At 43.0% G+C, this 25584-nt stretch overlaps 1 protein-coding gene across 1 annotated transcript; it reads right to left on the bottom strand.

Moving 5' to 3' along the window:
* Positions 1 to 369: 369 nt before the first annotated feature.
* On the bottom strand, positions 370 to 24739 carry SF3A3 (splicing factor 3a subunit 3). Its single transcript, XM_055342015.1, has 17 exons — positions 24587 to 24739; positions 24354 to 24401; positions 22356 to 22408; positions 22145 to 22250; positions 19524 to 19596; positions 19090 to 19181; positions 17377 to 17459; positions 16635 to 16773; positions 16051 to 16119; positions 15593 to 15660; positions 15328 to 15435; positions 13871 to 13940; positions 11318 to 11482; positions 11111 to 11221; positions 9858 to 9948; positions 1675 to 1730; positions 370 to 677 (listed from the first exon to the last, which is right to left on the bottom strand). The coding sequence occupies exons 1-17, from the start codon at positions 24680 to 24682 to the stop codon at positions 600 to 602; spliced, it is 1506 nt and encodes a 501-aa protein (XP_055197990.1). The 5' UTR covers positions 24683 to 24739; the 3' UTR covers positions 370 to 599.
* Between the last annotated feature and the right edge of the window lie 845 nt (positions 24740 to 25584).

Here is a 25584-nt window from a genome sequence, read left to right as displayed (position 1 = left end):
CATAACCAGTGCTCATCAAACCTTAACTGCTATTTAAGTTGATGAGAAAGAGATGGGGGGGGGGGCACCTGGGTGGCTGAGTGGTTGAGCACCTGCCTTCGGCTCAGGGTGTGACCCTGGGGTCCCAGGATCGATGGGGGAGCCTGCTTCTCCCTCTGCCTGTGTCTCCGCCTCTCTCTCTGTGTCTCTCATGAATAAATAAATCTTTAAAAAGAAAGAAAGAAAGAAAGAAAGAAAGAAAGAAAGAAAGAAAGAAAGAAAGAAAGAAAAAGAAAGAAAGAAAGAAAGAAAGAAAGAAAAGAAGGAGGTGGGTAAGTGTTAAGAACTAAAGGACTGAGTCCATAATCCTGGGCTTTCGAACAAGACACATTCAGAAGAAGGACTGGGTTTATTTTCTGACAGAATCTTTTAATATAAAACAAAGATAAAACACATCTCAGCCCTGCAACCTGCCAGCATGCCTTGGTTTTCACAAGACGCACGCTAGACCTTAAGACTAAGTAGGAGAGTCTTTAAGGAGCATTTGGTTGGGAGAAATAGAAAAAGGAGAATTCAGGTAAGCCTGGGCAAGCCCAGAAGCTGAGCTACATCCCTGAACACTAGAGTAGTCCTTGTCTCTTCAGGTCCTCATAGGTCTTCTTATTCACCACGTTCCCGCTGGAGTCTTCATATTCTTCCTGAAAGGAGAGGATTACATTATTAGCTATACCTCCTGGGAGAAATGTTTGGAACCAGCCTCTGGGTACCTGAGCTCACCCTGGCTTGATTTCATGGTATTCATCTCAGACAAGACAGCCTTTCTTTTCTTTCTTTTTTTTTTTTTAAGACAGCCTTTCTTAACTGGGGTTCTGCAAGAGAATCAAACCTGACTGCTCTAAGGCACCCCTGTGTGTCACGAACGAACACATCCCAGGCATCTAGGATAATACTATTTATGACCTCTCCTTGGGATACCTGAGAAAAGAGTCCATTCAAATCACTCTCTGTGTCTAAGATGATGAACGCTGGTTGAGAAAGTGTGACCGAAGACAATAGCTCTCAAATGATTCCCAAGAACCCTAGGTTCCTGCCCAAGAGGCCTCTCAGGGGTTGAAAGGGAGGTCAAAAAGGCTGAGCTTCCTCATTTCCAGTGTAATTCCCCTTTATTTTATTTAATATACTGAAATTTTATATTACAGTTTAATACACTGAAATTTTATATTACAGTTATATTAGTTTTAAACAGCTTTGCTGCTTAAAAAAAAAAAAAAGGAACAGCTACCACCCCTCATATACATGTCATTCCTCATCTCTGAAGTCTGCCCTTTGAGATAGCTATCTCAAGATCAACAAGGATGCCTCCCTGCCTTGAGAGAGACAAGATCACCTCATTAGATGCTTTCCTCAACGGAGACCTAACCTATAACATGGATTCACAACTTCTTAGCCTATGAATCCTCACGGCAGGGTAAGACATTGGATAGTCCTGCTTGCCACTTCAAAATTTCAATACAACCTGTGTTAAGACACATTTAATATCACAAATAATTCTGGCTTACACATCAAGAGCCAATTTATAGATGTTGGCACATAATACTCGCTACTACAGTGAACCGGGGACCACCTCTCACCTCCCTTCTACAGCGTGAGGGAGCAGTCACTTGACACTCTCCCCAACAGTACGGTAGCACCCACCTCGGTGTCAGGCTGCCATCGCTCTGATGCCTTCTGCAGTTTCAGCTTGGCCCACACTGCAGGACGAGAAATGAGCAGCAAACAAGATTGGCTTGCGTATCCATCAGGCAAACAAGTGTTATAACATCCCTGTCCCCATTAAGATCCCCCGGATGACCCTGCCCTTGAGACTTTTGCCTGCCCCAGACTAGGATTTCAGTTCTACAGACTAAACGCTTTCCATGGCAAAACTTACCATAATCTTTGCTTTGCTGTAAAAGAAAAGTTGGACTAAATATAACCAAAGACTTCTTACAGAACTGATATACCCTCAAAGAAAGAAGTTAATTTGGTTCGACTACGGGAATTATGGAAAAAAGTGACCTTAGGATTTTAAAGTTCAATACAGAAGAGAAGGGGAACATTAGGCATGGTCAAGTATGTTTACTTAAAGCCTGGTGTGCAGATTTCAAAAGCTTCAGAGGAAAAAAAAAAAAAAAGGTGAAATATCATGGCCAAAGAATCTGAAAGATAAGATGTTGAGCAAACACTGGAGATATTAAAACAAGAATTCTGAGAGTTCAGTAAAAGTATCCTGGGAAAGATGAAAAGGAGCAGATGCCTCCAGAAATGACCATAGCTTCAGAGGGGGCAAGCACACAAACACAAGGCAGGGCAGGCACTAATCCAGAAAAGAGACCCAACTCTGTAACACTGGCGTTGGAAGGTACACTCTTAGCACAGAGATCCACATAGAACAGCTAGGATAGGTCCACTGAGGGACAGAGGATAAAATACTACATTAGGAATACTGATTCCTATATGCATCTATATTTCCCACTAAATAGAGCAACTCTAAACTTGAGAAGATTATATTATGATGAGCACTAGGTGTTGAACATAAGAGATGAACCACTAAATTCTACTCCTGAAACTACTTTTACACTGTGTTAGTGAACTAAAATTTAAATAAAAACTTGATATATTAAAAAAAAAAAAAAACTTGACAGGAACAGAAGAAATTCCATAGAGAGCAAGTTGAATTCTAACAGGGACGAAACAGGGGAGACAAGAATATGAGAAAATGCTTAGCTCTGTGCCTGGTGTACAGATGCTGGTCTCATCGGCTTTTCCTTCCTTGCTGATTGCTTCAAATTAGCTGATGCCTTCAGGCCCAGACAATATGCACATCACCAACGAACAGAAAATTTATCGTGTGCTACGAGGAGTCAGAGCAGGGTCTTGCCACGTTCTATGTCCAGTCACTCAGGAATCCAATCCAGAGTGGTATTGGAGATTAGAAACACTGTAGTGATTGTTTTTTTCTTTTGGCTGTCTTGACTTTTTTTTTAAGGAAAAGAAAATGGTTATAGGCAACTATGGAGTAGTAAGGGGGATATTATTCTTCAGAAGGATCTGAAAACAATTAGAAAAGAATGGGATCACCTCTGGGCACCAATGTGGATTCCTTAAGAGTAAGTGAAGAATTGAATTTCCTGTTTTTGATGAGCTAGCTGACCCAATAAAAAGCCAGAGACACAGGATATCGTATTTTAGCAAAGCCACTGCTCTCACAGGCAATGTCCATAGAGTTCGTTACAATGTTTAAATTTCTTGGGGATCCCTGGGTGGCTCAGAGGTTTAGCTCCTGCTTTCCGCACAGGGAGTGATCCTGGAGTCCCTGCATCGAGTCCCACATCGGGCTTCCTGCATGGAGCCTGCTTCTCCCTTGGCCTGTGTCTCTGCCGCTCTCTCTTTCTGTGTCTCTCATGAATAAATAAATAATTTTTTTTAAAATTTTATTTATTTATGATAGTCACACAGAGAGAGAGAGCGGCAGAGACACAGGCAGAGGGAGAAGCAGGCTCCATGCACCGGAAGCCCGACGTGGGATTCGATCCCGGGTCTCCAGGATCGCGCCTTGGGCCAAAGGCAGGCACCAAACCGCTGCACCACCCAGGGATCCCAAATAAATAAAATCTTAAAAAAAAAAAAAAAAAGTTTAAATTTCTTATGCTATTATTCTAGACAACATGGTGGTAACTGAACTTGATGCTATTAGCTTATCAGTTAGCTAAATTTATACCTAGTGAACATTGGCTAATGGTGACCACCCACCTAAATCATGGAGTTCTCAGGTGGCAACATCACAGGGCTCTTTCTTAGCTATATTTTCTTCAACTTAAGGAAAATAAAAATAGGGGTGTCCGGCTCTTGATTTCAGCTCAGGTCATGATCTCAGGATTTTGAGATCAAGCCCTGCATCAGGCTCCACATATGGAGCCTCCTTCAGATTCTTTCTCCCTCTTCCTCTGCCCCCACTGCACCCACTTGCACGCACTCTCTCTCTAAAAAATAAATTAATTAATTAAATTTAAAAGTTAGGTTAAAAAAATAACTATAGTTTAAATGACAGCGCTGAATCCCTCCCTCCTGGCTAAAAACCCCAAAAGAAAAACTTCGACAGAATGATCTAAAACAGGGATGCCTGGGTGGTTCAGTGGTTGAGCATCTGCCTTCGGCCCAGGGCATGATCCCGGGGGTCCAGGGATCCAGTCCCACATCAGGCTCCCTGCACGAAGCCTGCTTTTCGCTCTGCCTATGTCTCTGCCTCTCTCTCTGTCTCTCTCAAGAATAAATAAATAAAATCTTAAAAAAAAAAAAAAAAAGATCTAAAACAAAGACCACTAAGTAAATCCAGCATAAAAGCTATGCCAATGGTTACTTCCCTATCCACCCCCTTATTAGGGAACACATCTTCTCCAGGTGTTCTGGAAGGAACAGTTGTATCTAACAAGCAACTCTTTATCCTGACACTACTGGAGAACCAGGTGACTAGACTACAGATGGCAGTGGACCCAGCTGCACCTACCTTCCACCTCTCCTTAGTACTACATGCAGGGACACTAAGACACTGATGGAGCTGGATGACAGTCGGCTCTGAAAACTGAGAACATCACAGCAGAGCTAGGGCTTCCCTCATGAGAACGCAGGTGAAAAGATATAAGAAAGTAGAGAAGGTGTATGTATGGAGAAAAGCACAACCGAATAAGCATATTCTTGGAATGAGGGTGGATGGCATGCACAGTTAATTTTAATAGGCTTTCCTCCTGGTAACCAAAAATTCCTAAGATGTCTACTCCTGAATCTTTTTTTTTTTTTCAGATTTATTTATTCATGAGAGACACACAGAGAGAGGCAGAGACATAGGCAGAGGGAGAAGCAAGCTCCCTGCAGGAACTCGATCCTAGGACCCCAGGATCACAACCTGAGCCAAAGGCAGACACTCAACCACTGAGCCATCCAGGTGCCCCTACCTAGAATCTTAAAAAAAAAAAAAAAAAAAGAGAGAGAGAAGAATCCAGGTTTATTTTATTCAAGATTTTATGTATTTGTTCATGAGAGACACACAGAGAGAGGCAAAGACACAGGTAGAGGGAGAAGCAGGCTCTGTGCAGGGAGCACGATGTGGGACTCGATCCCAGGGCCTCCAGGATTATGCCCTGGGCCAAAGGCAGGCACTAACCGCTGAGCCACCTGGGCTGCCCCGAGAATCCAGGTTTAATAAAAAAAATTATACCACCAACAGGAAATGAAAAATTACAAAAACTTGACACCATAATAGAATTAACCTCCATTCAGTAATTAATTGCTTACTACTAGTGAGACACCTAGGATAAAGTCTGTCAAAATCTAGTGGGAGCCCGTTTGTATACAACCACTGATCTGCTATGAAAGTTTGAAAGGAAACCAGAGAGTTTCTTGGCTGAGGTCATGATCTCAGGGTTGGGAGATCAAACCCTGCATCAGGCTGGCCATAGTCTGATTACGATTCTCTCTCCTTCTGCCCCTCTCCCAGCCTCCAGCTTGTACTCCGAGAAAAAGAAAAGAAAAAAAAGAGGGATCCCTGGGTGGCACAGCGGTTTAGCGCCTGCCTTTGGCCCAGGGCGGGATCCTGGAGACCTGGGATCGAATCCCACGTCGGGCTCCCGGTGCATGGAGCCTGCTTCTCCCTCTGCCTATGTCTCTGCCTCTCTCTCTCTCTCTTCTCTCTCTCTCTCTCTGTGTGACTATCATAAAAAAAGATAAATAAATAAATAAGAAAAAGAAAAGAAAGAAAAGAAAAAAAAGAAAAGAGAGAGAGATTCTGAAAATAATTTGGTAATGAAAGAATGATGAACCTGCCAACAACGTTCTGGAAAAAATAAGTTTTTTTTTTAAAGTCTCAGTATGGCCAAGGAGAGCCTCCACGACATTTCTTCCTGAAATCAACTTAATGATCAACTCTTTATTTCTATTTTTAAAAAAATTTATTTATTTATGTAATCTCTACACCCAACATGGGGCTCAAACTCACAACCTCGAGATCAAGAGTCCACATGCTCTTTCAACGGAGCCAGCCAGGTGCCCCGATGAGAACTCTTTAAAAAAACCTATGTGGTGAGGGTGTTTGAAAGGCAGTAGAGAAAAGATGCTGATCACCTCCTATACATAATTTGACCAAATAATATATATTAATAACTAATAAAAATTAGTAACAGAAATAAACTATTAGTTAAACCCTCAAAGTTAGAAATTTTAGAAAAAACATCAACCAAAAAGGAACAGATACAAGTTTACTCTTTAATCCATGTAAATGAGAAACCTAACAAAAAACAAGGTAACTTTTCCAGCAAAGGAGTTAGATACAAATAAATCAAATACAATGAAGTGTAAAAGGTTTAAGAGGCCTATACAATGGTGAATATTGATGACTAGGGCAAAAAGTGGCCCACAGTTGCTGCCAAAATTTTGATAATGGGGAAATGGTCTAAGTCCATCACAACAGAAAAGCTATCAGATAAAGAGAATTTTAAAAAGAAAATGGGAATAGCCAATAAGACTATAATACAATATTGAGTTTATATGACTGAAACACCACAAAATAAATACAAACCTGGTAGAAATGCAATAGGTGAATTTAATTATAACCAAGAATGTCAACATATCCCTATCACAATGTGAAACAAATAAGTATCAAGGACCTGAACACTATAAAAAGATTGTGTGTGTGTGTATATATATATATATATATATATATATATATATATATATTTTTTTTTTTTTTTCCTTAGGTGTTAGAAAATCTTTAATCAATCAGGCTATATACTTGGACACAAAGATACAATATACCGTAAAGGTAGAAAGTCTGTATTTAATGGGCCAAAAAACAAACCAGGAATAAACAAAATAGAGTTAAAAGGTGCTCAATCGGGGCACCTGGGTGGCTCAGTGGTCAAGTGTCTGCCTTCAGCTCAGGGTGAGATCCCGGGGTTCTGGGATCAAGTCCCGCCATCAGGCTCCTTGCAGGGAGCCCACCTCTCCCTTTGCCTATGTCTCTGCCTCACTCGGTCTTTCATGAATAAATAAAATCTTAAAAAAAAACATGCTCAACCAACTATAATTAAAAGTACTCTTCAATCTCTTAAAAACCAGAAATAACATCTTTAAGCTTTAGATATAACGTATCAATAATGGATATTCCTTTTTCCAAAAAAACATTTATTTGAGAGACAGAGGGGGAGAGAGCATAAGCAGGTGGGAGGAGCAGATGGAGAAGGAGACTGCTGAGCAGGGAGCCTGACATGGGGCTTGATCCCAGGATCATGATCTAAGCCGAAGGCAGCCACTTAACCAACTGAGCCACCCAGGCACCCTGATAATGGATATTCTTTTTTTTTTTTTTTAAAAAGATTTTATTTATTTATTCATGAGACACACAAAGAGAGGCAGAGACACAGACAGAGGGAGGAGAAGCAGGTTCCATGCAAGGAGCCCGATGTGGGACTCGATCCTGGGAATCCGGGATCAGGCCCTGAGCCAAAGGCAGATGCTCAACCACTGGGCCACCCAGGCATCCCAATAATGGATATTCTTAATATACTTGTAAAAGAATGATACCTAGTTCTAAATGCCTGTATTAAAAATAATAAAGAAACAAAGAGAAGAATGTTTTCATCTAAACACTTAAGAAAGGATTAAAAAAAGATTATAGAAAGTATTAGCAGGAAAAAGTTTAATAAAACAGAAGAGAAATGAAGCACTTGGCTTCCACTTTATTATAATAAATCAAGGAACTGTATGGGTTATTAACTGGAGAATCTTTTCAGCTTGGTCCCTTTGTATAAAGAAGTAATCTCTATTTAAATATAAACAGTTTCAAATGACAGAAAAGAATGTAGCATGTAATCCCATCTGTTTTATGTCATAAATACGGTTTTGATCCTTAAACCTGACAAGTGATTCAAAGGTAAACAAGAAGTGCAGCTTTTATTTACAAACATAAACCTAAGACTTCTTTTTTTTATCTTAAAGAGTGCATAGTCTTTTTTTTTTTTTATTTATGACAGTCACATACAGAGAGAGAGAGAGAGAGAGAGAGAGAGAGAGAGAGGCAGAGACACAGGCAGAGGGAGAAGCAGGCTCCATGCACCGGGAGCCCGATGTGGGATTCGATCCCGGGTCTCCAGGATCGCGCCCTGGGCCAAAGGCAGGCGCCAAACCGCTGTGCCACCCAGGGATCCCTAAACCTAAGACTTCTGAATAGAATTCTAATAGGATAAATAACTGCATTAAAAGCATTATCTACCATCCGTATGAAAGAATCCAGGAACGCTGCTTAATCCAATGCTCAATTAAAAAAAAAAAAAGTGGTAAAAACGCAATCTTTCTCTGGTGGGATGTGAGAGTAAAACCATGAGCCAATCTTAAAATCAATGTAGATACACAAGCATCATTTCCTTTGAAAACAGCAACCAGGTAAGGATGACCTATCGCCTACTTCTATTTACTTTAACCATGAAACAAACATCGAACAAAAAATATCACTTTTCTTTTAGCAGTTGCCATGACTGCAAGCTTAAAATGATGTCAACATCAATCTAAGGTATCAGAAGTAATAAATTAACTCAGGCAAATTGCGGGATGTAAAAAAATACACACAAAAAATGGACTATGACCTACTTACTGGTGGGACACATCTGGAAAAAATATTTTAAAATAAGACTACATTCAAAATACACTGTTATGGTTATAGACATTTCATTACCATCTTCTTTTCCCAACAAAGTGAAGGGCAAAAATGAAAAGTAAATTAGAAACTAACTGGATGAATCGATAATGAAACATACTGTAATTCTGACTGGAGATACTAGACGATCCTGACTTGTAAATGAGTAAGGAAAGAAGAAAGTGGGAAGTTCCCAAAGCTGACTACACACAAAAAACTCAATAAAAAAGTCCCCAGAATCCAAAGGCTAAATCAGGATCAGGGAGGCTTTTTTGATACTACTGCAGTGTAACTGTATAATGACATACAGCATTCTATTAGTTTCAGGCATAAAATATACAGACTCGACGATTCTGTGTCACTCAATGCTCACCATGAGTAAACGCAGTCACCACGTTTAGAAGCTCATTTCTAATTTGGCTCTGCAATGGACGTGAAAAGCCCAGGAGAAGTGGCCTAAGGAATGGAGTCAGTTGGCCAAGCAGCTGAGTAGTGTGGTATGAACCCAAGGGGGGCTGCCTGAAATTTCACAAAGCAGAGGGGTAGGACTCCTTTCTTTTCAGTCTAGGCAGCTGGAATTGAAAACACGACAGAGAAAAGAAACTAGAGAGAACAGAAAGCCTTCGAAGGTGATGCGAATGGCCGGAAGAACTACCAGAGCCAGGCTGACAGGAGCGTGACTGAGGTCCCCAAGTGCTTTAATAATAAACACATTTCCCGACATGTGCTCCACACTCCGCTCTTCCTGCAAAAGGTACCTTGCTACCTCCATTTCTGTGTATCTGCCCTGTCACCTCAGAAGTAAGCTTATTGGGATCATTTCTATTTTTCCCTTTAATAGCCGCTGTTCTAAACCATTAACGGCAATTCAGAAAAACATATATATCCATTCACTCAAAATCTTGCACACTAAGGAGTTCAAAGGCCCAGCTCAAAGGCCTGTTTTATACAGCACAGGGCTCTCCTCAATAGGGAAACAATCAGTAGAGTGACCAATCCATGCCCTGAAAAATGTAGTTCTAGTGTGACTAGACGCTTGTATATATCCACAAGCTGCTGCCCCTAGACCTGGGTACAGCAGGGCATTGGGAACAGTGAGTTGTAGGAGTGGCCACTTGATCTGGCGCCTAGGGCACGGTAAATAAAACATACTTACAGGAGACAGCATCTTCGATCTGTGTCACATTAGCAAAGTGGGCAGTGTTTGGGATGCCCAAACACCTCATGCCGTGGGCATGACGCCACTCCTGCGAGAGAGAGAAGCAAAAAAACCAGGTGAAATGGGAGCAACTGAATACAGGGCACAAACTCCATTCCATTCATAAACCATAACCTGACCCTTCACAAAAGACTCCACCTAATGGCAGCATTCCTTCTGTGGCTCACGTTCGTAAACAGCTGGCCACGGCTGATAGATAAGAGGCTGTATTTCAAAGCAGCACTGCACGGTTTTCCTCACTGGGCTAGTTTCTCAAACCAAGATTCTAGGTCCAGATCCAGTAATAGTCCAGACAAAACCTGTGTCCAGACCACAGAAAAACACCACAACTCTAATTAACCAGTGACTTCCCACGCAGCCGCCACCACCAGTGTGAGTAAGCGTTACTGATGGCAGGTTAGCATCACCTCTGGAAGTAAAGGAGACGAATGCGTACCAGGTATGAGCAAGGAGACTGACAGTTTGGGCTCGGGGATGGCAAAGGGCATGGGCTTTAGTGTGGATGCCAATCCCAATGCACTGGAAGGAATACTGAGAAAAATTCAGAGACTACCTAGGGGCTCAACAGAAGAGGCCCAGGATCAGTTAGTGCTACGGATGTCTGAGAAAGGACTTCGTATATGATTTCTATCCTCGGTCCAGCAAATCTTTTCCATTTGTAAAATTCCCAATTTGTAAAAGTACTCAGAACTAAAGGCAGAAACAAAACAAGGGTGAATGCACTTACTGGAGTACTGCCCAGATAATGCCTGGTCTCAAGAACTGCTTGTGAAATGTTACCCTGTGAGTTCCTATTTTTCAAATAGGAAGAGGCAAAGGCCCCTTCAAGACACAAAGGAGGAGGCAGTCAGGGCTTTGTTAGGTCCTGCGTACTAGCAGCGGGCAGAGAGCGACCAAGGAGGCAGAGGACGGTCTAAGGAGCCGGCGGAAAGGTAAAATGGGAGAAGAACAAGCAAGAGCAAATAGAAATATGGTTCAGCTAGCAGAGGGCAGAGTGCCTCCAGAAACTGTCTCAGGCATCGTTCGCTGCTAGCATGGTGCCAAAGGCCACATGCTTGACTTTAGATCTGCTCCTTCCTGCTTCTCTTAAGCTCTGGATGCTAGTGCTCCTCCTGGGTTGTCCCTATCCTCTCTGAAAGTTGCACGTTTCATACTTCAATTTCCAGGAGAAATGGGTCTGAATTCCTTACAGCAAAGTGCCGCTGGAAGGCCTTGGGACCTCGGTATGTGTAATTTCCACAAATCTCACAGTTATAGTTGATGTTTAGACCATGAAGCTTGTACAGCCAGTAGGGAATAGGCTAAAAGAAATCAGAGAGGAAACAGCATTAGATTAGTGTCTGCATCTGCCCTCCGATATGGGTGGTGGGAAGGAAGGCGGTAGTGCTGGAACGTACTTTGCCATCCCAGCCGAGCGGCAGGTTTTTGGGGTTGTAAATGATCTCATTCTCCTCATCTTCACTTTCACTCTCACTGATCTGCTCTTCCTCTTCTTCTTCTCGTTCCTCCCCTGTCCTCGCCTGCTTGCGTTGTACATTTTCATGTGTGAGATGCCGCTGTTCCTAGGTCAGGTCCAGAAATGAAAAGGGAAGTCAGAGAAAAGTAGTGCAGAACAAGAAGGGCAATTTCCTACAAGCCCTGCTGCCCCTTCACTTCCAAGAACACGGTTCTCTTACTTGTACAATAAGGGAAAATCCTGTCTTCATATCAAAATTCCCTGATCAATAGGCTCTCCTTAATCATGAAGGAAAAACTCAAAGGTTTTATGTCACTTGCCTAAGATACTCATCTGAGGCCGTGGACTATCGCAGAACAGTGAACAAAAGGCTTTTCTGTCTAAGTATGTCCTTACCTAGTCCTTTCTTCTCCTTCCTCACCAACATGACAACCTTCTAACTTGCCTTGAGTCCCTCCTCATTCCAGTCCAACTTTTTGTTCCCAGATTTAAGTGCTTAAGAAAAAACTCCAAACCCCAATCAAATGGTACACTACGCTTAAAAAACTTTGTCTTTCTACTGTTTAAAGAACAAAGGGCAGAAACGCCTGGGTGGCTCAGAGGTTGAGTGTCTGCCTTTGGCTCAAGGCATGATCCTGGAGTCCTGGGATCGAGTCTCACATCGGGTTCCTTGGTGGAAGCCTGCTTCTCCCTCTGCCTGTGTCTCTGCCTCTTTGTGTCTATCATGAATAAATAAATAAAATGTTAAAAAAAAAAAGTGCAAGTTTCCAACGTAATTCTCCAAATTATTCTCTAACCACTCCCTCCATTATAAGGCACACTCCACACACACTGACTTTCTTCTCATTATTGCCTAATATCTAATTTCTCTCCGTGATGTTTTACCTCCACACTTCCTGTTTTCTCTCTTCCTAGGACATTCCTTCTCCTTCTTTCTACTTAGAAAACTCAGTCTCAATGTGTTGCAGCATGTATCACATTGTGCTGCGATCATTGATCTCCCCCAACCACAAAGTGGCCTTTTCAAGGTCAAGAGGCAGGTCATATTCACTACTGTATCCAAGGACTTAGCACAATGTCTGGAAACCAACAGATACTGATAAATGATGAGGTAATAGTAAAAATCCTATCAGTACATAATAAGAGCAACTTCTGAAAACCATTCTGGCCAGAAGTCTAGAGTAGTGCCACCTCCTGGCAGGGATAGCAAAGTGCTCTCGAAGGAGGGAGAAAGTAGCGGGCCCATCTTATGTCACGGGTACAAATTAACCTCCCAATCATCCTCAGAGGACTAGCAAATCAGATTGCTGCCATACTAGCAGAGCTGGGGTTCACTGTGGAGAGTATCAGTGCTCCCAAGGTCCAACATCTAGCAAGCCCTTTACTGAAACAGTTGGGAACCAACAGGTGATTAGTTTAATAGCAATTTATAGCTATTATATGCATGGTTCTTAAACAAGGGCAGAATGCAAACATCCATGGCAACTGACAAAGACACTTAAACAAGCTATCTGAGCCAGAGTCATCCGCTCAAAATGCCATCTGAGCATCTGTAAAGGAAAAGGCTCTCAGCAGTTGAAAACTGTACAAAGCAGACACTCTGAAGGCTGGTCTTCTGTAGACCGTCTTCTCTGGGTGGTGCCCTCCCTTCTATCTTCTCTTCCCTGAAAGAGTGATTTCCCTTGTCCTCCTCCTCCTTTCTCTCTGAGATAAGCATCCTGTTCTGGTGGTCTTTTTCCACTCCCAACCCACCCTTCAGCTCTTTCTTGAAAGAATACTCACGCAGCAGCTCATAGCCAGCTCTGTACCACTAACACTCTAGTCCTAGCAAATTCCTCATTATCTTCTAAATATGTAGGTAATGCCTTTTCTTTCTTTTTTTAAAAAAACATTTTTATTTTATTATTTATTCATGAGAGAGAGAGAGAGAGAGAGAGAGGCAGAGACACAGGCAGAGGGAGAAGCAGGCTCCATGTGAGGAGCCCGATGCGGGACTCGATCCCGGGACTCCAGGATCATGCCATGGGCCAAAGGCAGACGCTCAACCACAGAGCCACCTAGGGATCCCCAAGTAGTAATGCCTTTTCATAAGTTATACCTGAAAAGCCTGCTGTGAGTAGACTCTTTCCTACTTGCCTTGAATGTCTGCTTCCTAGGTCATCCCCTAGGTATATTTGGGAACTTCTAGGTATATTCTGGAATGCAGGCACAGAACCTGCACCATTCTGGATACTACATTGAGAGGGGAGTTTATGCTCTATGCTGGGCTTCATGGAAATTGGGCAACCTTGGGACAACAGGCATCTTTGAATAGAACGCAGCCTCAATGAACAGTCAAGTACCCTGAGACAACCTTATTTTCTTCTCACCTAGTTTAACACCTACCCTTCCACTTTTGATCCTGGAAAAAAAAAACAAAAACCCCACAAGTTCACATTCGTCTGATTCCCGTACCTTGCAGCATTGACAGCTCTCAGCAAAGTCCATTACTTACCCCAAGAATCTCTACATATTCATAGATCTGGGCTTCTAGGAAGGCAATGTCTTTGTTCCTCTCAGTGTCTCTGGAAACAAGAAACAAGCTGTATCATTCAAGGATTCTTTTACCCAATACCTTATCTGTGTCTGGGAATGCTTATTCCAAGAGTCCATTAAAAACTATAAGCATAAAAAAAGCATTAAAAAAAAAACTATAAGCATGTGACAAATGTCATGCTGTGAAAGCAAATGCTCTATTCAGCTCAGGACTCACTGACGGAATTATTAAGGCTATTTCTTGGAATGCATGGAAAATTCCTCTTTGACCTCATTCTAGAAAATATAATATATATCAAGATGTTTACATTTCTAGCATTATAACTTACAAAAGAATTGTGGTACAGGAGACAAGCTCTGGGACAGGCAGACTTGGGCCCAAATCCTGACCCTGCTACTTAGTTAATTATGAGATGGTGGGCACATTTCATAACTTCTCTGAGTCTTGAACAACTACTTTTCAGAGTTGTTGCAAGAATTACAAAAGCACTCAGGGATCCCTGGGTGGCTCAGTGGTTTGGTGCCTGCTTTTGGCCCAGGGCATGATCCTGGAGTCCCGGGATTGAGTCCCACATTGGGCTCCTGTGTGGAGCCTGCTTCTCCCTTTGCCTGTGTCTCTGCCTCTCTCTCTCTCTCTCTCATGAATGAATAAATAAAATCTTGAAAAAAAAAAAAAAGGATTACAAAAGCACATAAAAAAATATCTTGTACAAGCATGTGGCTCAACAACAGATTCAACTGCAGGGATGAAAGGTACAGCACAGGCAATATAGTCAATGGTACTGTAATAGGTTTATATGGTGATCTATAGTAGGTCTGCTTGTGGTGAGCACAGTATAATGTACAGAGTTGTCAAATCACTACATTGTACACTTCAAACTAATGTAACATTGTGTGGCAACTATACTTCAATTAAAAAAAAAAAAGATTCGGGATCCTTGGGTGGCACAGCGGTTTGGCGCCGGCCTTTGGCCCAGGGCGTGATCCTGGAGACCCGGGATCGAATCCCATGTCGGGCTCCCGGTGCATGGAGCCTGCTTCTCCCTCTGCCTATGTCTCTGCCTCTCTCTCTCTCTCTCTCTCTGTGTGTGTGACTATCATAAAAAAGATTCAATTGTCATTAGTAAAAATAAACTTAGAAAAATATTTTTTTAATCTATTTAGCCTCCATGATCTACTGAATAAGAACAAGTACCCAGAGCAGTTTCAACATTAGACTTCATCTGCTCTCAATCACTGGAGCACAGACTGTCCTTGGTTTCTAACAATGATGGCACACTCTAAATTTGCAGAGAAAAAGGACAAAGTGAATTGCTCTGAATCCATAACAGCGATAAAACAGGCTGCTGTGGTAAGAATTCTGCATGGGAATAAAATCTTAAAACTGTCCACAAAGGTGGCACCCCAGTTACTCACCGCTTGGTGCCTTTTGACTTGGGATTTTTGGCAAACAGGGAGGTGTCAAGTGACTCCAGGGACTTTCCTTTGGTGCTGAAGAGCCTCTGGGCTCGCTCTTCTAGGGTCCTAAGGAGACAGGAGTGGCAAAGGATTTCAGTTACTCTACCATATAGGCCTGCATATTCCTGCACTGCGAAGCAATGGAAAGAATGGAATCAGGGTCGGTTATTGTGCAAACGCATCACAAAATGGGACAATTCTGATAGAAAAAGCAGTCTCTTACCCACCACACTTCAAGCCTAGAGCTAAGAGTGCAGATTTCAATCTGTCCAGACCCAGGGAGGCCAACTCCTATATAAAAAATAGCCAAGTTACAATTTCATCCATTTAAGATTTTGAGAAACAACAAATGCCTTAAGCTTAGGTCTTTGCAGGCTGGTGTGTGGGTGTTCTTGAAGCTGTGGCAAAACCATACATTCCAAAGCCAAAACCTAGCAATAAGCTTAAGCTCTCCAAGAACTGACTCTGTGGTCAAGCTCATATGTAATCACACTGGTAGTCATCTCCACTATATTTTAAAATAGTTTGAATTACTTTACAGTTTTCAAAGTAGTAAGTTTTTTTTGTTGTTTTTTGTTTGTTTGTTTGTTTGTTTTTTAATCTTTCCACATTCTTTGTAGATGCCTAGTTCCTTTCAGGAATGAACAGGTGAGACCAGTACATGTGCTAAAGAAAACATACCTCCCAAGAAGAGAATGCAGACAGGTCAAGATGGGCTCCAGCATGGGTCAGGGCACTGCTTGTCTCTTTCTGGCAAGAACAGTAAGACCCAGGTTTAGAATGAAGGCAAGAGAGTCATCTATCTACATTACCAGGTGGTGGCTAGCCTTTTTCTTATACACATTATGTGACTATGAATCAAATTCCTGTTATGAGCAGAGCCAAAGACAAGATGGTTCATTCTCTCCCTGAGAGTTCAGGAAAACTCAAATATTATCACCAGGAGTGAAAACACATGGTAGAGATTTCTAGCATATAATCTTTTCAGTTTCTGATCAACAGAAACCACACAGCAGTAATGACACAGCTGGTGAAAATCCGGGGTCAGCCAATGGCAAGGAGGCCCTGAAAAATTTCATTCCAAAATCTCATTCCAAAGTATGCATGGGAAGAAAACCTGACATACTTGGCAGGGGACACCTTGTTGTCACAACTGATCCCAAGGGATCAGCATCTAATAACCCTAAGGTGGAGGCTCAATATCAAGGTAAGATACTTAATTCAATTCCCCTGCGTCTCCTCTCCCCAACTCCACGGATGCTTACCGGCCATCCAGGAAAGGTACCATTCTCCCACTTCTTCTCAAATTCATTCTGAATCTTCCCAAAAAGTTCGTTCTGATCTTGGAGGGGCTTGACTCGATCTGTGTAATCTTGAAGGTACTCAAGCAGCATCTCCAGGTATCTACAGAGGAACAAGCAATATAGAGAAAGCGGAGTTTGTGTTTTTTATATAGTGTTATGCCCTGTAAAACATAATCCCAGTGATATGTTTTTAAAATAATACTAATTTTTAGAATAAGCTTGCAATGGACTTTTTGTCATTTTGCTTCTGAACTTTCTGATCTCATTTTATTCTCATGATACAATTTCAAATACTAAAATCTTAATTATCTCACATACAAGATTTCAGGTAAAAAGAAAATGAGAAAAAGAGAGGAAGTCAGGAGTACATACACATCACTCACTTCAAGCAAAATGAGAAATTCTAATCTTTTTCTTGTTAAACTCCAAAGACACAGATCCCTGAATCACACTTCCTTATACAATGAGACAAGTTTAAGGACAGCATGGGCATAAGATCACAGATGCGCCAACAGATGCACATTCTTCCAGAGCCAGAGTATTACAAATGTTTAAAACTATGGCATTCAAAATCCATATCCTCCAAAAAACGTGGAAGTCATTTGTGTCCTTTTAGGCAATAAAATTCAGAACTCTGACATCAAATCTTTACATTAACCTTCTAAGCAAATGCAGTAGAGGCCCAGAAGCTAGCAATGCCTACCTCTTATATTCAGCATTTTTCCTCTCTTTAGGAATGTCAAATAACTGGTCGAAGATGGACAGATAGGTAATATAATCCAGTTTCTGAAAAGAGAAATGAAAAGAGATTCAGTAGGGGTGTGCACCAAGTTAAACTACAGTATCCAATAAATGAGATAAAAATTGAGTATTGTTTTTAACAAAGTAACAAGATCTGGCTCATCTTAGTCTTTTTCTTGCCTGTCATTTAATTTCTACACTACCTGGAGTGTTAATTCCACTGCACTGAGTAGACTATTAGACTAATAATAAACTCTGCAAAATAAAGATCAATAAACAGTAAGCTACAGAAACACCTGTTAAACACTAACTACATGTGAGGTACTTAGTTGAAGACTCTGACACCCACTATATCCTACACTAAGGTCCTGAAAGTGCCATTTGTTCACTCATGTCCTCACTTACTGAGCATCTTTGGACTAAGTACATGGATACGGATGAGAACAGATACAGGACCTGCCCTCAGAGAGCTTAAAGTACAATCACCGAACTTCTGGGAGATTTCCTCACAACTCCTGAGGGACTTAATCATACACCTCCTGTGACCTTTCTGGGATTGTCACATTTAATTGCAAATCCTTTGATAAAAGATACTAAGTAGCCCATTGCTGGCAGATACTGTTTTCATATTTTTCACATACCTAGTACTATGTGTGCCTAACAAAGGGGTTCAATATGTATTTGTGAGTTTTTTTAAAAAAATATCCTGTTTACAAAAGCAAAATATGCTTGCACTAATAATCAATAAAATTCGCTAAAAACATATGCTTGGGGCACCTGGTTGGCTGAGTTGGTAGATCTCAGGGTTGTGTTTTCTGTTTTCTTTAAGACTATTTATTTATTCATGAGAGACACAGAGAAAGGCAGAGACACAGGCAGAGGGAGAAGCAGGCTGCCTGCAGAGAGCCCGACATGGGACTCAATCCCAGGACCCCGGGATCACACCCAGAGCCCAAGGCAGACGCTCAACCACTGAGCCACCCAGGCATCCCTCAGAGTTGTGAGTTTAAGGCCCATGTTGGGTATAGAGTTTACTTAAAAAAATAAAAATAAATAGGGGCGCCTGGGTAGGTCAGTAGGTTGAACATTCAACTCTTGGTTTTGGCTTAGGTCATATCTCAGGGCCGTAAGACTGAGCCCTGTAACAGGCTCTGCACTCAGCCGGGAGTCTGCTTGAGATTGTCTCCCTCTCCTTCTACCCCATGCATGCACACGTGAGCTCACTGCTCTCTCTCTGAATAAATAAATCTTTAGAAATACTTAAAAATTAAAAATAGGACTGTTGTATTCACTATAAAAAACTTTTTTTTTTTTAAAGATTTTATTTATTCATGAGAAAGAGAGACAAAGAGAGACAAAGACACGGCTCCATGCAGGGAGCCCAATGTGGGAGTCGATCCCAGGTCTCCAGGATCACGCCCTGGGCTGAAGGTAGCACTAAACCGTCAAGCCACCCGGGCTGTCCTTTTTTTTTTTTTTTTTAAACTTTCATTTTGTATACTGTTTCATTCCAAGAAAGCCCATTACGTCTTTTATATTTACATAACAGTTACAAAACACAAGGAAGATAGTCTAATTGCTTTCTGTGCAGAAACCCCAGCCTGATGTCCGGACCTACCCTTAGAATCAGAACCACTCTCCCCAATCCCCCGCCACCTCCCCCAACCAGCCCTACCTCTGAGGCCTTGAGATTAATGTATTTGAGGTAACAGTCATGGAGGTCGAGGTAACGACCATATCCCTCTTCATCTGTGAACTCCACCAAGTCTGAAAGAATCAAAGATATCAGTGATTCAGACATTAAAGACCACTCTCTTGGATGCGCTAATTCTTTGTTTCATGACACAGTCCTTCCCCCAAATGTCCTCCCTATGATGGGAAGTGAACAGACCTCAGTTTTCCAGGTCAGTGAATTTGAGCGAGGGTAGTACAAAACGAGTATTTTGTCCAAGGCCAATTTAGGATGCTAATCCACCCCAGAAATCAGCAACGAGAAAACCAGCAAGAGAACCTGGCTATGAATTTCTCTGGGGCTCTGTGGGAAAATCTGAGCTCTGTCATTAACCTGCACTTTGTTAGTACTAGAGAGAAATACTGAATGCTACTTACTTTGTGCCTCTTCACTTGGATTCTCTCGAGCTTTCAGAAGCTCCTCAAATTCCACTGACATTGGCACACAGATCTGAGAAAAAAAGAAAAATTCAGGTGGATTTTTAACAAGAGTTGCAATGTTGCAAAAATGGACCATATACTAAGTTAGATTTCTGACATTTTAGACTTGATTTTTCATTAGGAGCCTACTACTATTATCCAATTATTACCTTGCTTTTTTTCCCTTTTCCTTTCTTTGTACTGTTTGATTAAAAACTCCTAGAGTAACACATGCTCACAAAAACTCAAAAACACAAAATGAAAAACCAAAGTCCCCCTTTATGAATTCTGCTGCAAATAGGTTAAGTGCTGTTAAAAGACCTGTTTATACCAGCTTCTAAATTTTGTTCAACATTAGGATCCTGGGAGCGTTTTAAAAAATCTCAACAATATCAATTAAATAAGAAGGGGGGGGGAAGATAGCAAATATTTTTTAAAGATCCCCAGAGGAGGGGCGCCAGGTGGCAGGATTGGTTGAACGGCCAGCTCTTGGTTTAGGCTCAGGTGGTGATCTCATGGGATAGAGCCCATCTGCCTCAGAGTCTGCTGAGTTTCTCTTTCCCTCTGTTCCTACCACCTGCACACAGCACCTCTCTCTGAAATAAATCTTTAAGAATTAAAAAAAGGAAAAAAAAAAAAAGATCCCCAGAGGACTCAAACATAATCAGCAAAATTTGCAAACCACTGTTCTATGTAAATACACGCACATACAAGCACATAGAGGCACATGCAAGGTGTTTATTTTGTTTTTCACATAACTAGACATCTTTTTTTTCTTAATTTATCTTGGGCATCCTTCCAATCATTTTTTAAAACCATCTATTCCTCCATCACCTTCCTACCAAGGCCAGAATAAGGTTAACACATCAGAATGGTACTCATGTCTTCTCTCTCGGTTGGTAAAAGACTCCACACTCGATGCTTCAAAGCGGTGGGAAGACTCCTGCTTGCATGAGAAAGCACTCTTATCTCCTTTCCCCTAACTTCAAGGTCTTCTTCCTGGTATTCCTAGTCTCCTTTCTCTACCTGTGTCCTTAAACATATACATATTCCTTAGCTCCCTTATGATCCTCTTGTTTCTCCTTTTTTCCTGCCAGTGTTTTAAATGCCTACTCCCTCTTCTAGGTTTCTGTTTCCTCATGGCCCACTTTTGTCCCTGTGACCACATTTCCATTCCCACTACTGCGGTGAGGCAGGAATCCTGGCACTAATCAGTCAACCACAGCTGATGCCAGTGTTTTGCTTAGCTTCAGTAAGACATTACCTAGAGCTGTCGTTTGACCTCTGTGATAGAAGTATTCCCAGGCTCCTTGGCACTTAAGTACCTTATCGTCATCAATACACCCGTGTGGCATGTGGAGAAGCTCCGAGTCTACCTCTGCATTCTCTTTTCCAGAACTCCACTATTCATAGCTTCAACATCAAATCTATAATTCTTAGATCTAAATCCCAAGCTTTTTTATCTCTTGCCTGACCTGAGTCACCTAACTTCTACTACTCACAGGATACTACCACCTATATATAATAGCACCTGAAAAGCTACATGTATAAAAACTCATTCCCAGGGTGCCTGGGTGGCTCAGTCGGTTATGCATCTGCCTTCAGCTTGGGTCATGGTCTCAGGGTCCTGGGATCATGCCCCATGTTAGGCTCTCTGTTAGCAAGGTGTCTTGTTTCTCCCTCTCACTTTCTCTCCTCTCTCTCTTTCAAATAAAGAAATAAAAAATCTTAAAAAAAATAAAAATAAAAATTCATTCCCACTCCAAATGGATGACCTCTTTATTTCTCCCAAGGGAACAAGTAACCTTCCAGTTACATAGTCATGAAAGTTCAGAATAATGTATGGCCCATCCCTCTCCACATCTGCTACAGCCATAGCCTTGCTCCCTTTTCCCCCTAGAACTCCTCTGGTCAGCTATTCAAGATGTTCAAAGGCTTCTAGATAATTGAGATATAATTTCTGCTTCTTATCCCATTACAATATAGTGAGGCACATATTCATTGTCATAAAAATATAATCAAATCATAAAGATTAATTGGAAGGGTAGACTAGCAAAGATATTTCATGAAAGAGTTGGCCTATTAGCTAAACCCTGACAGTGTAATGATCATTTCAAGTGAGTAAAGTGTCTTTGTGTTAGTTGGATCTCCTAGGTAGATTTCAAGGCAGAGTTAGGAGTGCAAGGGGTTCATAGGGGTAATGCTTGTGAAAGATAAAAACAGGAGAGAGCATGACTGGGCAGGGAGAGCCTACACTGTGATTTAGACAAAGTCTTTATCCTCCCAACAGGGAGCTGTGGAGCAAAGACTACTCATTACAAGAGTTTTGCACCGGATGGAAAAAGTCAGTCTACAGTACACTCACTTGTGCTCAGTCACTGGCTGGGGCTACTCAGGAAGAGTACGGCCTTGGCCTAAAGACGAGGCAGAAACTGAAAGCACTTGAGTTGTAGGATGTCAGCTAAAGGGCAGGTTCTTTTGAAGGGACATCTGAATGTTGCATCTCCATTCTCCTTACACCTTTCCTTTAGTACATTCTCCAGGCAGGTTTGGAAAAAAATACTTTCTGAGTACCATACCTCATTTGGGTGTTTCCGATGGAATTCTTTTATTTGCTTGAGTCTATTATAAAATTCAGCAAATTCATTGGGTCCTGAAATGGCATTGAGTTCCTCTTTTCGTAACCTGCAGTTTCAGGAAAAATCCAAAGAACACAGTGAACAAAATCAGTCCTCTAATCGTGGCTCCTCAGGGGCACTAAGTCCTGGACTAGAAGTGACTATCACTTACCCATCCTTATCATCATACAAATCCCGCAGGTTCCCACTCACTTCCATATACCTCTGAAAGGCAAACACAAAACCCATCAGAACAAAGTAATCTCTACAACTATAGGCTAAGCAACCAACAGGTTTCACTAGTCAAAGCCCAGGGAAACCTTGAGAGATGTGGTGTTAAAAGTCCTGTGCTTTTGGGCAGCCTGGGTGGCTCAGCAGTTTAGCGCTGCCTTCAGCTCGGCCTGATTCTGGAGACCCGGGATTGAGTCCCACATCAGGCTCCCTGCATGGAGCCTGCTTCTCCCTCTGCCTGTGTCTCTGCCTCTCTCTCTCTCATGAATAAATAAACAAAATTTTAAAAAGATTTTATTTATTCACTCACAAGAGACACAGAGAGAGAGGCAGAAACATAGGCAGAGGGAGAAGCAGGCTCCAAGCAGGGAGCCTGACGTGGGATTCCGATTCGATCCTGGGACTCCAGGATCACACCCTGAGCCAAAGACAGAGGCTCAACCGCTGAGCCACCCAGGCGCCCAATAAATAAAAATCTTGAAAAAAAAAAGTCCTGTGCTTTCTAGAGCACCTGGGTGGCTCAGTCAGTTAAGTGTCTGACCTCTTGATTCCAGCACAGGTCATTATTTCAGGGTCTGAGACTGAACCCCATGTTGGGCTTCCTGCTCAGCGAGGAGCCTGCTTCTCACCCCCTACCCCCGGCTCCTTTTCTCTCTCTCTCAAATAAATAAATAAAAATATTTTTTTTAAAAAAGGTCAAGATGAAGACTACCTAAGTGACATGCTTTGATAGGTAGAGTGTTCCTATATTTACTACTGATCCTTACTTTCCCTAGAAGAGTCAGAGAGCCACCCTGCCAAATAGCAGTTCCCACCCGGGACTCTCAAAGAGGAGAGTAGCCCAAGATGACTTTCACTATTTGAAAAAGCTTGACTGAGTGCACAAGCGAAATAAAACCTCACAGCTTACCATGGATTCAAACTCAAGGTAGTACAGGTACTAGTCCCTTTTTGCAAGCTTTCGGGACCCAATTCGCTTCAGAATTCGGGATTTTTAGATTGGGGAAGGTGTTGAATATTATGTATTGAACTCTGGAACGCAGATTAATAATTCTGCAATAAAAACTATGCCTTATTTATTAAGTAGGATGAAAACCATAAACAGCTCATCTGTTAAGATCAGGTTTTGCTGCCAAATGAGATCAAGTCAGATTTTGCCACCAAGTAATTACACCACCACCCTCCTCAACCCACAAAGAAACTCTTTGTTTTCACAGCATTTTGGATTTGGGAATTTAAATAAGGAACTAGGGCCTAATAATAGTAATTATCTCCTGCAAATCAGGAACTTTGGTCTTTCAATCCTTTCTAAACAGATTTCAAACACACCTCCCCCCAGAAGAGGGATGCTCAGCAGTGGCTCAGCAGTTGAGCATCTGCCTTGGGCTCAGGGCGTGACCCCGGGGTCCTGGGATCTAGTCCCGCATCAGGCTCTCCCTGCATGGAGCCTGCTTCTCCCTCTGCCTGTGTCTCTGCCTCCCTCTCTCTCTCTCTGTGTCTCTCATGAAAAAAAAAAATTAAAATCTTAAAAACAAAATATATAAGCAGGAACGGAGATCATCAGTCAGCAGCAAGAACCAACCTGTTGACGGATTCATTTCCTAAAAGTTAGAGGTGGAACCATTACGAAGCAAATGTAGTTTGGTGGGTTAAACATACTTCAAAAAGGGCTTTCTGGGGGAGGAAGAAAACACTCCGGTGGTGCATCAGAGGTGGAGGGGGGCGAAGGGATGGGGGCCTGGGTCCCCGTAACTGCGGTCTGCACGTCGCGGGGCGCAGGATGGAAGGAATGCGAGGTCCCCCGTTTGCAGAGGTGATGTAGGGGGGCTCCGCAGCCGCCAGGTCGTGTCCAATGCGGTGTCCACAGCGGCGGGTCAGCCCCGCCCCCCCGTCCCCTGCCCCCCCCCCGCAGCTCCTCCCCACCCAACCGGACACTCACATCCTGCATGGCCCGTGTGCGGTGGTCGGAATTGATCTGGTCCCGGAGCTGGAGGAAAGCAAACGGGGACACGGGCGCCGTGAGTCGCAGTTCTGAAGGTTGCACGGGCCGCCCGAGGCCGGAGCCGACGGCCGGGGTCTCAGCCGCTGCAGCGGAGGCCTCGGGCGGGGGGGGGAGGGGGGAGGGGGGAGGGGGCCCGGCCCCGGCGCAGCCTTCGCCCAGGCCCCGCTCACCGTGGACTTCTTAGTGAGCATCTCTTTGGCCATGACGTCCATGAGCCGCTCCTTCTCCTCATGGTACCGCCGCTGCTGCTCCAGGATCGTCTCCATGTTTCCTCTGCCGCGGGTTCGGACCCCCGACGCGGCCGGAAGCGACTCCTGCCGCGTTGCGCGCCCGCCCTCCCCCCCCACGCTGAGTGTCCGGCGGCACCAAGGTTCCGCGGGCGCCGGAAGCGCCTCGGGGACCCGAAGCGCGGGGAGCCTCGCTGGGAGCGCGCGGACCGAGCTAGCGAGGTGGCAGCAGCGCGCCCCCTGCCGGCCGGAGGACGGCGGAGCGACGCCACGCGATTTGCAGGTGCTCCTCGGGGGCGCGCAGAAATGCAGGAATCTGAGCTTGGGGGGCGGGGCAGGCCCATCCTAGACCGAGGAGTAGATGAAGAACATGAGTTGCGGGAGTCCTTAGCTTTCAGCGTGACTTTTTTTTTTTTTAATTTTATTTATTTATGAGACAGAGAGAGAGAGAGGGAGAAGCAGGCTCCATGCAGGAAGCCCGATGCAGAACTCGATCCCAGGTCTCCAGGGTCACAAGCTGCGCTAAGCCGCTGAGCCACCAGGGCTGCCCAACTTTCAGTGTGACTTCTGACAACGTTATTTTCCCCCTTCCCTAGACCTCCGTGTCCTTGTCAGCCATCCTTTCTGTTTGTTTAAGAAATTCGCATGCAGAGAAAGCCTAGTTGTCCGTAAGCAGGGGGGACTGGTTGAATTAAAAAATGGCATAGCCAAGCGGCAAAATGCTACACAGTCAATAAAAATAATAATAAAAAAAAGAATGCAAGTTTCTAGGTGCAGAAATGAAATCATGTGCATGTATTCATTTATTCATTTATTCATTAGATTTTATTTATTTGTTCATGAGAGACACAGAGAGAGAGGCAGAGATGTAGGCAGGAGGAGAAACAGGCTCCATGCAGGGGGCCCGATGTGGGACTTGATCCAGCACCCCAGGATCACGA

This window comes from Nyctereutes procyonoides, unplaced genomic scaffold (assembly GCF_905146905.1).
Source record: "Nyctereutes procyonoides isolate TBG_1078 unplaced genomic scaffold, NYPRO_anot_genome, whole genome shotgun sequence".
NCBI classification, from domain to species: domain Eukaryota; kingdom Metazoa; phylum Chordata; class Mammalia; order Carnivora; family Canidae; genus Nyctereutes; species Nyctereutes procyonoides.
The sequence above is the reverse complement of the archived record's forward strand: the minus strand, read 5'-3'. Positions and strand labels throughout refer to the sequence as shown.

What these genes read in the sequence shown, in the direction of transcription:
- SF3A3 (XM_055342015.1), bottom strand. Translation starts at nt 24,682, where the DNA reads ATGGAGACGATCCTGGAGCAGCAGCGGCGGTACCATGAGGAGAAGGAG. An exon ending in AATATGTAGAGATTCTTGGG is followed by an intron (nt 11,483 to 13,870) that starts GTAAGTAATGGA and finishes GACCTGACCTAG; the next exon opens with GAACAGCGGCATCTCACACA. An exon ending in GATCGAAGATGCTGTCTCCT is followed by an intron (nt 1,731 to 9,857) that starts GTAAGTATGTTT and finishes CTCGTCCTGCAG; the next exon opens with TGTGGGCCAAGCTGAAACTG.